Source organism: Agelaius phoeniceus, chromosome 6 (genome assembly GCF_051311805.1).
Source record: "Agelaius phoeniceus isolate bAgePho1 chromosome 6, bAgePho1.hap1, whole genome shotgun sequence".
Lineage (NCBI taxonomy): Eukaryota > Metazoa > Chordata > Aves > Passeriformes > Icteridae > Agelaius > Agelaius phoeniceus.
The window spans coordinates 7,892,858-7,908,332 of NC_135270.1; the positions used below are offsets into that span (position 1 = coordinate 7,892,858).

At 42.4% G+C, this 15,475-nt stretch overlaps 1 protein-coding gene and 1 long non-coding RNA gene across 5 annotated transcripts in view; one reads left to right on the forward strand and one right to left on the reverse strand.

Annotated features, from left to right (window-relative positions):
• The window catches only part of ANO5 (anoctamin 5), a 61,657-nt gene extending 50,656 nt beyond the window's left edge, over nt 1-11,001 (reverse strand). Inside the window, exons 1-2 of one of the 4 annotated variants that reach the window (XM_054634598.2) lie at nt 10,747-11,000; nt 783-827 (exon numbers count right to left, since the gene is read on the reverse strand). In XM_054634598.2, the coding sequence (XP_054490573.1) occupies nt 783-827; nt 10,747-10,807 (106 nt within the window). In that variant the 5' untranslated portion in view covers nt 10,808-11,000. Of the gene's footprint in view, nt 1-782; nt 828-10,746 lie in introns of all 4 variants that reach the window. The other 3 variants (XM_077179567.1, XM_054634599.2, XM_077179568.1) reach the window with 3 other exon arrangements.
• Nucleotides 10,993-12,046, forward strand: LOC129122012 (uncharacterized). Its single transcript, XR_013182657.1, has 2 exons — nt 10,993-11,282; nt 11,668-12,046. It is a non-coding gene; the product is annotated as an uncharacterized LOC129122012 (long non-coding RNA).
• Nucleotides 12,047-15,475: the final 3,429 nt, after the last annotated feature.

Genomic DNA, 15,475 nt, shown 5'->3' on the forward strand with positions numbered 1-15,475 from the left:
GGCAGGTAGCTACTGCAGACTTGGCCAAATGTACCAGCCCAGGGCCCAGGAGTAGAAACCCAAATATTTTGTCACACAACCCTCCTTTCCAGGCCAGAAACAGTCTGGCATCTTGTCCCTGCAGCAGGAACATTCTATTTTCTATACTGCTGAGGGAACTTGAACTGATTCAATGGCCTATAACAGCTTTGGAGGGGGGGGTGTTCTGGATTTTATCCTCTCTGTAATTGTGAAAGTCTAACCTCAGAACAACATAATTCAGAGTTCCACATTTTAAGTGCTTTCCCAATACCACAGCTGATTACTTATGCAACTTGTGGAAGGAAATCCTCTTGATATCTCTGTTCCACTGGAATAAACATGAATAACCCTAGAGCAGCACATGAGAAGGTAAAAAGAGAACGCAAAACATGTATTAACTGAAAAGTACAACATACTCAGTATGTCCACTCCTTGTAAAACATGTCACCAGATTCCTGAACATGAGCAGCACAAGCAATGCACACCCAAATCATGTAGGAAGGTGTAAAGAGGCCCCAGCCCAGAACTGCACCAAGCACCATGAACGTAAATGCACAGTTAGACCTTAACCAGGAGAGCTGCCAACAGATAGCCAACAACTGACTTGCAAATCACATTGCAAAAGGCCTGGCTCATATGTGACACCAATGACTCACATTAAGCGAAGACTGATTTGCAAGAGGCTCCCAGCAGACAAACAAAAAAAAGGACAGAGGAAACAAACAAACGTGAGGCAGGTAAAATATGGGTTAGTACAATACCTTCTGACTGTGATGGCTTGAACTTGGTGAGAACAGCAATGTCATCTTTGAAAGGAAAAAACACTTCAGTAAGAACCAGAAGAAAATTCACTTTAACACGAACCCATTTCAGAATTCTCCTCTATCCTTTACAATAAAGCAAAAGAATAAGCCCTGGACACCAGAAACTATGACCTAGACAGAAAGCATGGCACGGGCTCCTCTTGGAACACCAACATTCACCTTTTTGTCCAGGCACCTTATTCAGCAACACAAACAAGGATGCCACTTTTCCTTAGCAGCAGCAGGGAGGACCGTAATAGCTTCTACTTTAAATACTTTAAAAATTCTTCATGAAATTACTGCTTCATATCTAAAGATGGGAGTAAAATAATAATATTCTGACAAAATTCTGTATTTAAGGGTATGTCCTTGTTCTTCAACACTACATGCTTTTATGTATATATATAGATCTAGAAATACCTGCACACCAAGAACAACAAACAAGGACACGTAGTAGACTAAGTGGCTCTTTATTATAAAATTTGTATTAATAGCAGAAACTAAGTGGCTCTTTATTATAAAATTTGTATTAATAGCAGAAACTCTTTGAAATGTTTTTTGTTCAAAACTTACTGCAGTACAACTCCATGACTATTAAAGCCCACTAAATTATTTCAGAAATGTATCATTTTAGTATTTGTTCAAATCACTGGCCTTCATGGGAGTGCACGTATCCTACCCAAAAGAAATGCCTCTTTCCCAATGTAACTGGTGTCTTCACCAGCCTTACAACTCTTCACACAGCTATTATGTGTAACCCCTTAAACACACATGCCTTGGCAGTGTGCACGTTGCTGTAAATAAGCAACCTTCATATGGCCTATAATTCTGCAGTATAAGGTAACATATGCTGTCCCAAACTACACCCAACCACAGGCAGCCTACTTAGAAACTTTTGGTAAAGAATTACAGACCATTTCTACTTCAATTACAGACCTGAATGATGAGAACAACAGTAGCCCACAACACAAATTAACATTCACTACTGAAGAATATAATCAAGATAGATTTCACCTCTTAAAATATAAGTAGTTTACTCACAAAACAGGTACTTTCATTACTATAATCTTATGATTTCTGTAACAAGCATAAAACATGGCTTCTTGTGTAATTAAACAATCAGAAATTCTACAATACTTCAAATTTGTTCACAGTGCTGGAATCATCATTTTTCTTCATGGCAAAACTGCTGAGTTAAGAAAAGGTAAAAGTGCATATGTTCAGTGCTATTGCAAAAAAGTAGACCTCCCACAAACCCTGGTTTCTGATAATAGCTGCAGCAAGGCAAGTGGTGCCAAAAAAGGAACTGCACGTTCTCTGGGAGAAATGCAACCTGTCACAGGCCACCACATGTCCTGTGGTGTCCTGGCCACATCAGCAGTGCCACAACCTGTCACAGGTCATGTCCTGGCCACTACAGCAGTGCCCCAACTAGGCAAGTAAAAGCCCAGGACAGACCTAAGCACAGGACTTCTCACTCAACTACTGGTGCTCTCTGGAGAATGGTTTCAGCTTCCAGCACTCTCCTAGATGGAGAAGAAGCACACTCTGGAGGACTCTGGAGTCTGGTCACCAAAACAGTATTGCAGAGAAATCTGCCTTGCTAGGGAGAGAAGGGATTTTAGCCATACAGGTGTGGCTGGACTGCGCTACTCATCTTCAAAAGCCAATGACAAAATCCTTGGCTTTTATAATAACGAGCACAGTCAAAGCCATGGATGCTCCAGCCCCTTTAACAGTACCTAACCTGCAATTTCCCTGGAAGATGACAATTCTTTTACTTCAGCACCCTCAGTAAGTCCAAGTCTGCTGGGAGATGGCAAAGAAAAGAGCTTGGCTGATGATGCTGCACTTGAGGTACAGCTGGTGTGCAGATGCTGCAGTCTGGCACAGTTCAGAGCAACTCTGCACCAGAAAAATGAGCAAGAGAAGGCTTTTAAGTATTCCTTCTGACTTCTATAACCCCAATTCATCTGCACCAAGTACAGCTCTTGACAGATAATTTATACCACTAAAAACATTTACATATTAGGTGCTTCCAAAATCAGGTGGCAGACCAAGAGACATTTTTAGGGATCAAAATTTGTTTTACTACTAATACTAGAAAATCATCTGCATTTGCACACCTAAGATCTGTGATAGAGCTATTCCAAAGGAAAAGCCACAGACAGGATTCTCATGGGAGTATTGATAAACTGCATTGTTTAGCAGCAGTAAGACAGTATTACTATTGATTCCGCTATTTCAGTATTGTTTCCAAAATTCTGCTTTCAATTATTTCCACAATTTTCTTAGACACAATAACAGCATCCTTTTCAGCCAACAAAACCAAGCAAGGAGCTTTTAGACCACTGACACTGTTCTACATCTGTCTGACACATTGGCATATTAGTTTATACACATGCCTATCCCTAGAGCAAAGTTTTGATGGTCCAGGTAAAATGAAAACAAACAAATAAACCAATCTTAACAAATCCTGAAACTTACACTGCAGTTGTTATGAAGTAGCTACTATGTACTATGAAGAAAATTCCCAATATTCATCTTAAACATGCTATGAAAGAAAACATTATTCCTAGATGTCTTGAAGTTACCATCTTAATAAACCCCCTGACATCATTTGAAGACTGGGCCTGGCCAACAGGAAAGAGAAATGAGTCACTGCCTCCAAGTAAGCACCGTAAGACTATTGCAAGTGCTTCCAGATCTAAGGAAAGCAGCTTTACAATGACTTATCAACTAAACTGATGCACATACTGATCACATCCTCCAGAGCTGAATGGAGTTGCCACTGGGAACTGGAAACCCACCCAGCTGACTTGTAAGAAAGCAAGATAATGTTATATATCCAGCTGCTATTGTCTGAAGAGTAGGAACTGTGCTGCTGAGCCAAAGGTTCAATCCTAAAATGATGTGGTGATTCATGCACACAGAGATGCTTCTAAAAATTTAAAACTATTTAACAATGAAAACATTCTCAGTGAATCCAAGAAAATCTATTGGGAATATTTTCCAAGAATCTTATTAGTCCCTTAAAAAGAAGAAGATTGCATTCAAGTAAAGGCTGCTTCACTGACATATTACTTTTCTTCATGTGTTTCATTATTAAACAAGTACTTCCAGAGAACAGGTATTTATCAACACATCAGAAGTAAAAGAAAAGTAACTATTTTACATAGGGATAAATATTTGGAAATCTGTTCCTAACAGTAAGAAAATCTCATTTAGCATTTGGAAAAGACACGTAGTCCTAGTCCTAATCTCCAGTATAGTAACTGGGTATTTTAAATCAAAATGGGACATTTACCTTCAGCTGCCTCCCTTTTACTGAACCACAAAACCACCTCCCCTTTTGATTACAAGCCACTGGGATAGCAAAAAAGGAATACATTAAACAAAAAGAGAAGTTGTGCAAATCTGTTTTTAGCAAAAAACCCACAAACATAGTGTTGTAACAGAGAACTTGAATGGCATTTTAATGCAATTCAGGTAACAACCATCACTGTATTTTATGTACTAGCACAGGCAAGACCCAAAGCATGCTGTGAGCATTCAGACCACCCAGGTATCATTGTTCTGCAGCGTGACACACATATACTGATTATTAGGTTCAAATGCAGTTAAAAAAGAAAGCCAAGACTAGCGATAGCTGGATAAAATCAGGTATTTTAAACTGCATGGCATTTACATGCATGCAAGTTAGAGGGACTAGAATGACAAATCTCAGCAGAACAGGGTGGCAGAAACACCAGACTGCAGGAGTTCTGACAAATCATGAAGCCCTGGGGCTGTGCTTGTTTGCCCTGAGGAGTATTTATATATTCAGGGCCAGATTCCATCAGCACTGTCTCAGTGCAGAGGCAAGCACACAGCTCCAGCAAGGGCCCTGCACATCCATGGAAGTGCCAGGTGCTCTTGGCTCTCCTTCAAGAAGCGATGAAGAAAGAGGAACTGCAGGAATGGTTTTCATCACAGCCCAATGGAACCAAGTGTTGGGCACAGCCTTGCTTTCCTGGTGTGTACAGAGATACACTGAACACCTCACAGCATCATTCATTGATGCATTTCTCCAACTTCCACTGAAATCAGTGCTGTAAACCCTTAGGCAACAGAGCCTCCAATTTCTTTCCACGTTTGTAATACACAAGTGTCCAAAAGTACTGAAGGGCCCACTGAACTATTCATTCTGTGCACACACATTGCATTCCTACCCTTGTATGAGAGATCTTCTACAGATTTTGTAAATGAAAAGGGATGCATAAGCTAGGAAACTAATGATGCAAATATAGCAACACATTTTTTTTAAAAAAAATCACCTCAAATTTACTGTCCTCTGGTGGTATTCCTCAATTTCATGTTATCCAGACATTTAATTTCAGATGGCCAATTTAAAAGGCAAATTTTTGTTCCTTCTGGTTCTTTATGCTCTACCTCACTCAGTACTTTTCTGGTTATGCTTCCAATGAAATACATCATTGTAAATTTTGCTACTGTATTCACTGAGTATTTAATTTTCTCACATTACACAACATAAAAATATACCAGTATAGGAAGATGTTTTATGAACAAATGCAAGATTTGCAAGACTAACAAGAATTGCAAGATTTGGCATTTTTGTCCAAATTACTTTAAAAATGATGGAACATCTTTGGAATTCCTATACTCATCCCAAAGAGAAACTGTTCCTATCAATCAAGAAAATGATCAGGGCAATGGGCTATGGCTTCCATTGCCTAAACTTTTTTTATGTAAGCACTAGTCAATTAACAGAACTGAGGTAGGCAAAGTGGTTTGAAGAACCAAGTGGCCTGAAATCCACATCTGCTAGCCATGACTTGCTGGCATAGTATATTTCTAGCACACTATAAATGGTGCAAACATAGACTTTCTGATTTCCTACCCAACAGTTAAGACAACTCCTTTGAATAACAAAACCACAGGGCCCTTTCTAATTTAGGGCCAGTACAGCAAATGAAAGGACAACCATCTGCATCATGAGTCCTATCCACATGGTTTGCTGGGGTTATGCTATCTTGCCAAAGGCCTCAAATTTCATATTTACCCTTTTGAGCCTAGTAAAGAAAACGAGAATCCCTTGGGATTTCCAGTTAGAAGACTGCCCTTCATGCAGTCTAACTAACAAAAAAATGTGTTTGGAACTTCACCATGTCTACTGGTCCTCACTGAGAGCCACTGGTGAACAAAGGCATGAACACCACAGCTTTAACAGCTTTAGGTTTCAATGAAAAACCTTTATCTACTTTGTAATATATATATGTTTTTCCATATGAAAATCCATGTAAAAATCCATGTTTTTCTATATAAAATCCAAGTAAACAAATCCTAATAGACTCAGCTCCTCTCCCACACAGTGTTTAATCTAACACAAAATGTTATAGTTGTTACAACAAAATAAAAAATGTTACACAGTGTGTAACTACACACAAAGTTTAATCTATAAATAATTTCTGATGTTATTCAGCTTTAGCGCACAGCAAATAACTGTAAATCCCTCCATAACTATGTTATAATTGCAAGAACTATCCCTAGCAATATAACACATTCCCTTTATGCATTTATACATATATGCACGTGGAAAGCTATCACCAAATATAATAAAATTACTGCTAGATAAGAAAATACAACTTGGTAATTACACTGCTCTTTGGCTCAATCCCCAGATCACAATAAAAACTAGTGCAAAAGTTCACTGCATTACTACCTTGCCTCTTAACATCTGATCACATTTTCACATTACCCATACCTTCATGACAACATGCTTATGTTAGATGACTATTTGTCTCCTCCATGTGCATATGCAACTCATTGGTTTAAAGATACAAAATATCAAGACATGGTATTTGGGTTCTTGGTGGTTTTGTTGGTTCTTCTGTTTGGGGTTTTTCTTACAAATTATATGCCAACAGTTCTCAAGCACGATTTTTGAAGGACATTTTCATCAATGCCCTTTTATCTTATCCTGGTGTCCCCTTGTATCACAGTACTTATTAAATCTTTGTACATAAAGGTTAAAGTGTACTTCCATTTTATAATACAGTTATCAGTTTATTTCTGTAGGGAACACCTCAGAACAGCACAGCACACCAGGCAATGCCTTAGCAGCAAACAGATGGAGAGGGAATCACTGAGAGAACATCACTCTGCCTTACACCAGAAGAGATGCTGGTGCCTTTCTTGCTGTTTATTTGGCATTCACAATCCAAAATTTCTGCCCCACCACTGAGCCAAATCATTCCTCCAGGAGCTATTGTGAGGGAGAGACAGCTGCAGAGAATTTTCTTTGATATTCTGAGCAAGAAGGTGAAATTGTAGGCCGCTCGTTTACAAACAGACTAAAATGCTTTCATCTGTGATGGCAAGACCATCACTCAGCTCAGCACCTGAGGGATCTTAGAGGTCTTTTTCAACTTTAATGAGCTTATGAATCCACCTTTATTTCCCAGCTTCCCAAAATGTGGCCTGAATATCCCACATAATTGCTACTGGATTCAAATGGCATGCAGGGTACTTAATCCTTCCTTTGCTACTCACTGAACTGCAGACAGTGAGTTTAATCTCATATGCAGGGTGCTCACCTAAAATAAAAATGCTGTCCAAGAGCAATTTTTTTTTAATTGACATAATCTTTGGAGAAAACTCCATATTTAACAGCTGCAGTGGAATGGGCTTGACATTTTCATTTTTGCATTAAAAGCACCACAGCTATACAAGCTATATGACACAAGTTGTTGGGATGAGTTCCCAAAATCAGGTTTTCCTACCACAAACAGGTTTTCTGTTACAAAGGTGTTTAACTTCCAGTAACCAACCTGTATTTACACTGTGCCCCTGCAGCGACTCATGGCAGCCAATAAAGAAATTCCACTCAGAAACCAGACATTGGTTGGGCTGAGAATGTATTTTCTTCCCTGCCTTTTATAATATGAACTATGTCTAAATTTCTTGGAGCTTTTATTTCATTACCTAGGAATAAGCTATGGAACAGTTTCCTCTTAACAAACCCTTTGGTTTAGGCCTATGGGAATATGATATCCCACTCAATGTTTCCACAAATAGATCAGAAATTACTACATTCACCCTGACAGTAATTAGAGACAGATGCAGTTTTGAACGGAGGCCTGTATTTTATGTTATGGTATGAATTCTGATCAAGTAAGTTCAGTATCATTTTATTAAATGACAGCAGGATTAGGCCCTGAATGCTGAGGTACTGCAAGGTGCCAACACACTGGCACAAGCACTGTTGTGGCACAAGCACTGTTGGCTTTCACGGATGTTTTTCCACCTTTCTGGGAGGGAAACAAACAAGATGATAACCAAACTAAGCAAGCATTTGAATTCAGATCACTTAGTTCTGAGCACAAAGCAGGCTCCTGGGAGTTCTGGAAGAGAAGCCATGTGTATAAAGGCAGCATACTTCAAATCATGGCATGGAGCCAACAGCAAGCTTCCAGAAACCTGGCAGGCTTGGGATATATCCCACAACACAGCTACTGCAGCATTTACATGCTGGGGGAAAAAAAAAGCTACTAAAAGTGAACGTAGACACAAATAATCCTAGCAACACATTGCAGTCTTCTTCCTCTGAAAGTGACATTCCGATTTTGCAAGTTCAGTTTTCTTAGACTTTCATATTTGGGGTAAATGACACGCAGCTTCCAACAGAAAGCAAAATCCCACACACAAAAATGGAATTTTTTACCTCACACTGATGTAATTCAGCAGGAAGCTTCCTTCAAGGTAAAAGTTTTGGCACTTAGGCTCTAAACAGGCAAGTAAAACTTTCTCTTGCTGGTAGACAGTTTTGCACCCCATAACCTGTTCCCCAGCATTCAAGATTAATGAAAAGCAGTAGTAAACCAGAATTAAATACACACATACTATCCAAATATGAACACACCTTTAAAGAAAATAAGTAGCAGATGTTTTCTCTCCTGCCTTGTTCCTACTGACTTACACAGGCCCTGCCTGTACACATCAGACATCCAGAGCCTTAAGAGGCTTTTCCTAAAAGGCACAAAGCATATGTTTAGATCTATAAGGAGTCCTGCTGGCAGCATATGTACACCATTAACTCTTCTAAACAATAACTGAAGGAATTTTCTGGGTTTTTTTTAACATTGAGAGACTTTTGGGCAACAAATTAACGTAACTTTTAATAAGCCTACTCACTTCACTCCATATTCAATTTGGTTCTGCTTAAGAAAAGTGGTTGATTAACAAAATTGAACTGAATTAGAATATGATTTTGTACGGAGAGTTATGTGCAACTATATGGCAAATCCTTCTTAACCATCCTTGAACACTGAAACCCCTCAAATCTCCTTATATTCACTATTTATGACTATAAAAACCCCACAAGGCTCATGGGAAAACTGAATAACGTGGAATGAAGTTTACAAATCTGACTTCATAGAATCATTCCCTAAATAGGAATATTTTGTGTGTTCTGTAAATATTTTTTAGTCTCAAAGTACTTCAGGAGAATAACCCATGGAGAGAGCAGCTCAGTCCCAGCACTTCTCATGGCTCCCAGGCAGTGGGATGGGCGATGACTCAGGTCTCTCACATCCCCTCTGGAACAGGGTTGCTGGCCAGGAGGCTGTAATATCCATCTGCTCGGGTTCCTGAGGAGCTGCCAGCTCCATCAGACCTTCCAGAGAGGGCAAACCTTCGTCTGACACTTGCTGCAGACGTGTGCCTCCCTGCAGTGGACACCCCTCCTCGCTGTCACTACAAAGAGCTTCTTTTGAATAACTTCACAGTCAGTTTTGCCATCATACCTCTCTGAAAAAAGACTGCCAAATATTTTGAAAATCATGATTTGCTGCTAGTGCTCAAGGCGTTTAAAATGGCACTATATATGTTTTTCTAAAAGAGACAGTGCAGTCAAGCTGTGAAGGAGAACAGATAATCCGAGAAGCCAACACAGGGACTTAGTGGTTCTTTCCTGGTTTAAGACTTTCATTTCTAGGACTGATGGCAAAGCATTATTCCCAAAAAAGTAATTTTTCTAGGTCAGCATTTTCCTTTTTAAAAAAAAAAGCTATACAGTCTCATTCTGAAAATATTAACAGGCTCTCTTACTTCTGCCTGTTGATTCACGTTGCCAGGTGAGGTGCTGATAAACACACACTTGCATCATGTTATTTCACAAAATATTAATGTGACCACAATTATTATAAGTAATGACATGGAGTGGAAACTGTAACATGGCTACAGCAAAAAAGCAAGGCCCCGACACAAATCCACTGGCTGCACATGCCCTGCCCCAGGGTCTGTCCGAAGCTGAGGGGTGCCAGCGCATCTGGGATGGGGCGAGGGGAAGAGGAGAAGAGGGCTGCTCACACCTTCCCAAGTGAGGTGGGGTCTGCTCACCCCTCCCAAGTGAGGTGACCCGCTCTGCTCAGCCTTCCCAGGTGAGGTGGGGTCCGCTCGGAGCCCCCTCGCAAGGGGCAGCCTCAGCTCCCCGGAGCCAGCGCCCATCCCAGCTGGTGCTCCGGGGAAGGTTCTGCTGTCCGGCAGAGAGATCTTTGTATCTGCTGTATCTTTTAAGATAAAAACCAAGCGGATTCTCTAGTTTTTTTGTTCTTGGCAGAGTGCTGATACAAGAACCTCCATTTTCAAGACTGATTTGAGAATTATAAAGATCGAATCACAGCTGGATCGTGCTCATGGAGAAGCAGTTTTGTTCTTCTCAAGTGGAAGCCGAAGGATTAAAAGCGGGAGAGGTGAGGATTCACCCGGGACCAGCCCTTCTCACAGACGCCGGCCTACAGTCCCCGGGCAGGAAGCAGAGCCCCCCAGACCCCCACACCACGCTCGCCTCCGCTCCGCGTCCCCCGGGGAGCAAGGGCGGAACAGAACCACGATTTCCCCCCCCCCCCCCGTCCTCTCCTACCGTCCGCTGACAGAGCCATCTCGATGAGGGTCTCATTGGCTTTCTTCCCCAAGCGGTTCATGGTGGCCGCCTTCCCGCTGCTGCTACCAGGGAGCGGCCGCTGAGCCGAGCGGTGACTCAGGGCGGCGGGGCCGCCTCATGCATGCGCACTGCCCGCGGGGCGGAGCGGGTCCGCGCCGGGCCGGGCCGGGGGAGCCGCCACCGAGAGGGGCCGGGCGGGGGGAGTCGCCACCGGGAGGGGCCGGCCCGGAGGAGCCGCCGGAGCCGCCACCGAGAGGGGCCGGGCGGGGGGAGTCGCCACCGGGAGGGGCCGGGCCGGAGGAGCCGCCACAGCCGCCACCCAGCGGGACCGTGCCCGGCTTACCGGGCCGGGGAAGCCGCTGAGCGGGGCCGGGCGGGGCCGGGCCGGGCCGGGGGAGCTACCGCAGCCGCCACCCAGCGGAGCTGTGCCCCACGGAATTGCGGTGCGAGGGCTCTCCTGGCCTGTACAGGACAACCCCAACAATTCGGCAGCGTGCCTGAGAGCAGGGTCCATGGTATGTGTGATCTGGGTTCGGCTGTGTCCCCTCCCACGCTGCTTGTGCACCACGGGAGCAGAACGCACCTGGTGGCAGCGCAAGAGTTTCTTGCTCAGCGGTATCTAAAACAGCCCTCTGTTAGCAACGCTGTTCTTGTCACAAAGCCAAAACTTAGACCTAGCTAAAAAATGCGAATTTAATGATCGGCTTTTCACAAATATTGAAATTAATATTATACGTGTTGTGTTAAAAAGTTATGCTGTATTAATTTTCTTAGGTAGTGTGTTAAATATAGTTTTAGGTTTAACATAATGTTAAAATAGAAACTGTGCTATGTAAGATAGTTTTTTAAAAGAGAGGACTCGCACCGAGATAGCAGCCACAGGACACCTGAATCTTTCAGAGAAAAAGAATTTATTGCCCCATTATCAGAAGAAACGAACTTCTTCCTACCTTGCTCAGATCTGAAGACGACGTCAGGATTCAGAGGAAGAAGTTGACACCGACCAGACAGAATCCTGTGTTTGAATGGAATTTATGCATCATGTATGAGGGGTATGAATATGCAACAGGCTGTTGCTTTTAAGAGTTAATCCTCTGTTGACGTGGGTCCTTTTTCAGGTTTATGCTGCCCAGAAAGAGGCACCCAGACTGTCCATAACTCTTTGCTCTTATTGTCTCGTATTGTCCTAATCCCAATTGTTCAAATTTTATTACTCTAATTATATTGCTATTTGTATAACCATTTTATTACTATTAAACTTTTAAAATTTTAAAAACAAGTGATTGGTGTTTTTCACGCTCATAAAAGCTGCTATGAAGAAATTTAACTCTTATCTCGTGAGTCTCCATTCACAGCTGCTGTCCCTGCTCCTGGAGCTGCTACCACTGCCATGTCTAACAGCCCCAGCTTCTTATTCCTTCCTTCAATCATCTGAAACAGTTTCCAACAGTCTTGGTTCAGTATATGTATTTAATACATTTTTTTGTTCATTAATATAAGCTCAGGCCTTCTTTCAAATGAACTTTTTGTTTATTCATCTTCTACTACCTGAGTAACCATTTTGCACACCAAACTGATGGAGTTTTGTTACTTAGGCAACTGTCACACAACAGCACTTTCATGACCAATAAGAATTAACGGAATTCTTAATAGAAAGTTATTTAAGTCAGTCAGTTGAGTTGCTGGGCTTGTTTTCAGATCTATATACAGTACTAAGCCTTTATTTGTGCAACATAACTGCTTCAAGGATTATATTTTTAGTCAGGAGCAGGACCTAAAAATGTGTCTGGTTGCTCTCCAAAGCCTAAGATGTTTAGTCAGGATTTTAATGTCCGAGTGCAGGATGGTGGGAACAAAGAGGATGGGCTTGGTGCACCAAAGGGTGCCCTGAAACAGCCTGTGACTGCATACAGTGCACCAGATCACAAGGTTCTGTTTCAGAGCTGCACTTCTAGGCCTTTAATTTCCTCCTAGCACTACATATCTTGGATAAATGTGTTTATGCCCACAGAAGATGCAATTAGAGTTGCTATTCAACAAGAGCCAGAAACAGCAAGAAGTGCCATGGTCATTGCTCAGTTTTTCTCCTAATTGCACACTGGCTGTTTCCAGCTCCACCCAACAGCAAACCCAACCATACCTAAAGCTGTGTGAGTGCCTCAGCCAGAATGCCAAAGAAGATTTCAACGACCCTTGTAATTGCACAGGCTGATAGTGTGTTGAGCACTGACTTTGTGCAAATTACACAGTGGCCTGTGGTAGGGATGGGACAGAAGGATGCTCCTCCAGAGTGAGGAATCTGTGGAGGCACACAGGAGGTTTGTGCAATACTCAGCATGGAATTTCCTTGCATATTCAGAGTTGAACCAGCCACTGTCTGACTCGGTGGGTTCACAGTTTGCCCAAGTGATCTAGGACCACACTTCCTTCCAAAGGCACACACCTTTTCTCCCTCCCACCTTCCTGGTTCAATCTGAATAAGGAATGCTGATAAGGTGATGCGCGACTTATGTCAACCTATTAAACCAAATAATCATGGTTTGGGGTTTTTGGGGGGCTTTCAGTTCCACAAATCACTGCAAGCAACAGGTAAGGCCAAAATAAAGGAAGAGATGGCAAATCACACAATTTTATTCCTAAAATATTAATACAGTAGCCAAGTACACCATAATATCTCTGCTTTGGGAGTTCAAACACTATTTCTAATACAGTGCATACATAAACCAAAAAATAATAAAATACCTAGAAAGCTGTGGGTAAAGGTAGCAAGCCTCACCAAAATTGCTGACAGTGAATATACTTAGTATATTCAGTGGCAAAGGGTAATCCTTTGTGCTAATGGAGAACAGGTAGTTTGTATCTCTTATAAGTCTTCCATTCCATTGATTTGCCTTTTCCAAACCATGCGACTGACTTTAAGGCCTTCACATAAAAAAAAAAAAAAAATTAAACACAAAATTGGTGGGATTGGAGGACAAGATTTCAAAGATTTCAAGATATCTCAGTGTCTATTGTTGTCTCAGGTAGATAGCCCAAGGCCGTTCAAAAGAAATCTTAACATACAACCTGAGATGCCAACTTTAAAAATTCTACTTAGAGGATTATCTGAAACTTTTGGCACTGAAGCATCTGTGAAAATATAACCTGAGTTTTTTTGTGAGAGGTAGCAGAATCAATGCCCACATTCTCCACGAAGAAACTCTCATGGTTTGATGCTGGCCAAATGCCAGGCACCCACCAAGGTTGCTCACTTGCCCTCTGCTGCCATAGCTAGGCAGAGGAGAGAAAAAAAATTTAATGAAGGGTTCATGAGTTGAGGTAAGGACCAGGAGAAAATACTCCAAGGGCAAAACAGCCTCAACTTAGAGGAACAAAGTCCATTTATTATTAACAAAACAGAGAAGGATAATGAGAAGCAAAATAAGCCCGTCAAACACCTTTTCTTCCCTCCCAACCCCTCCCTCCTTCCCACCGACAGCACAGGCAGACGGGGTTTTGGTTGGTTCATCACCAAGATTTTCTTCCATTTCTCAGGGAGAGGAGTCCTTTCCCTGTGAGGCATCTGAATTCGTGAATGGGGAAGCACAGCAAGGCTTGCTGATGGGTATCTGAATTCGTGTATGGAGAAGCACAGCAAGGCTTGCTGATGGGCATGTGAATTTGTGTATCGAGAGACAGCTGATTCTTTGCTCCTGCTACCGCACCGCCCTAAATCCCTCAGGAAACGGAAAGGGAGTGTCACAAAGAACTGTGGTGGGACGCGGCAGAGTGCCAACGCTTCTCAAGGGAAGCAAAAACTTTACTAAGTGTGCAAAAAGTTCATCATTAGTCACTACATTTTTTTTCTAAGCCATCACTTTCCAGTCAGCTGAAATCGCAGAACGCAGCGCAGACACCCATAAACACTTACTGTGTCTAAACAAACAGATGCCTTTACAGAAACTGTTTTTCTTGGCCAGAGTTGTACGCCCGGAACAATAGCAGAAGTAAAACCGAGGGCTCGGTTTGCGGTGTCCCCAGGGGAAGGAAAGCGCCTGGGCGTGGCACCAGGGCAGCCCGGCCGTGCTGGCCGAGGGCAGCGCTCGCTCTGGGGGGGCTGCCGAGGATCGGGAGAGCTGAACGCAGCCGGGACCCCCTTTGGGAACAGGCAGATGTTTTGGTTCTGGAATCTCGCAGTTACACTCCCTTAACTGGATTGCCCGGTTTACAGCTGCCATCAGAGCCTTCTTAAAGCGGTGGTTCAAAGAAACCATCACACCTTCCATGCCCCAAAACTCCCATCAGCCCGAACCGCCCACACCGCTCAAAAACCCCCAACAATAAAAACCGCCAAAACCAAACAACCCTCCGAAAAAACCCCACAACTCTCCCAAAAAAACAAACCCAGAAAAACCCCCAAAACATAACAAAACAAACAAAAAACACCCAAAACCCCCAAACTCCCAAATAAACCCCAAACTCCCAAACAAGTGTGTGTTCACAGGGATCCGAGGATAAGGGAAGAGACGAGGATCTGACTCCATGTTTCAGAAGGCTGATTTATTATTTTATGATATATATTATATTAAAATTATACTAAAAGAATAGAAGAAAGGATTTCATCAGAAGGCTAGCTAAGAATAGAAAAAGAAAGAATCCTAACAAAGGCTTGTGGCTCGGACAGAAAGTCTGAGCCGGCTGACTGTGATTGGCCATTAATTAGAAACAA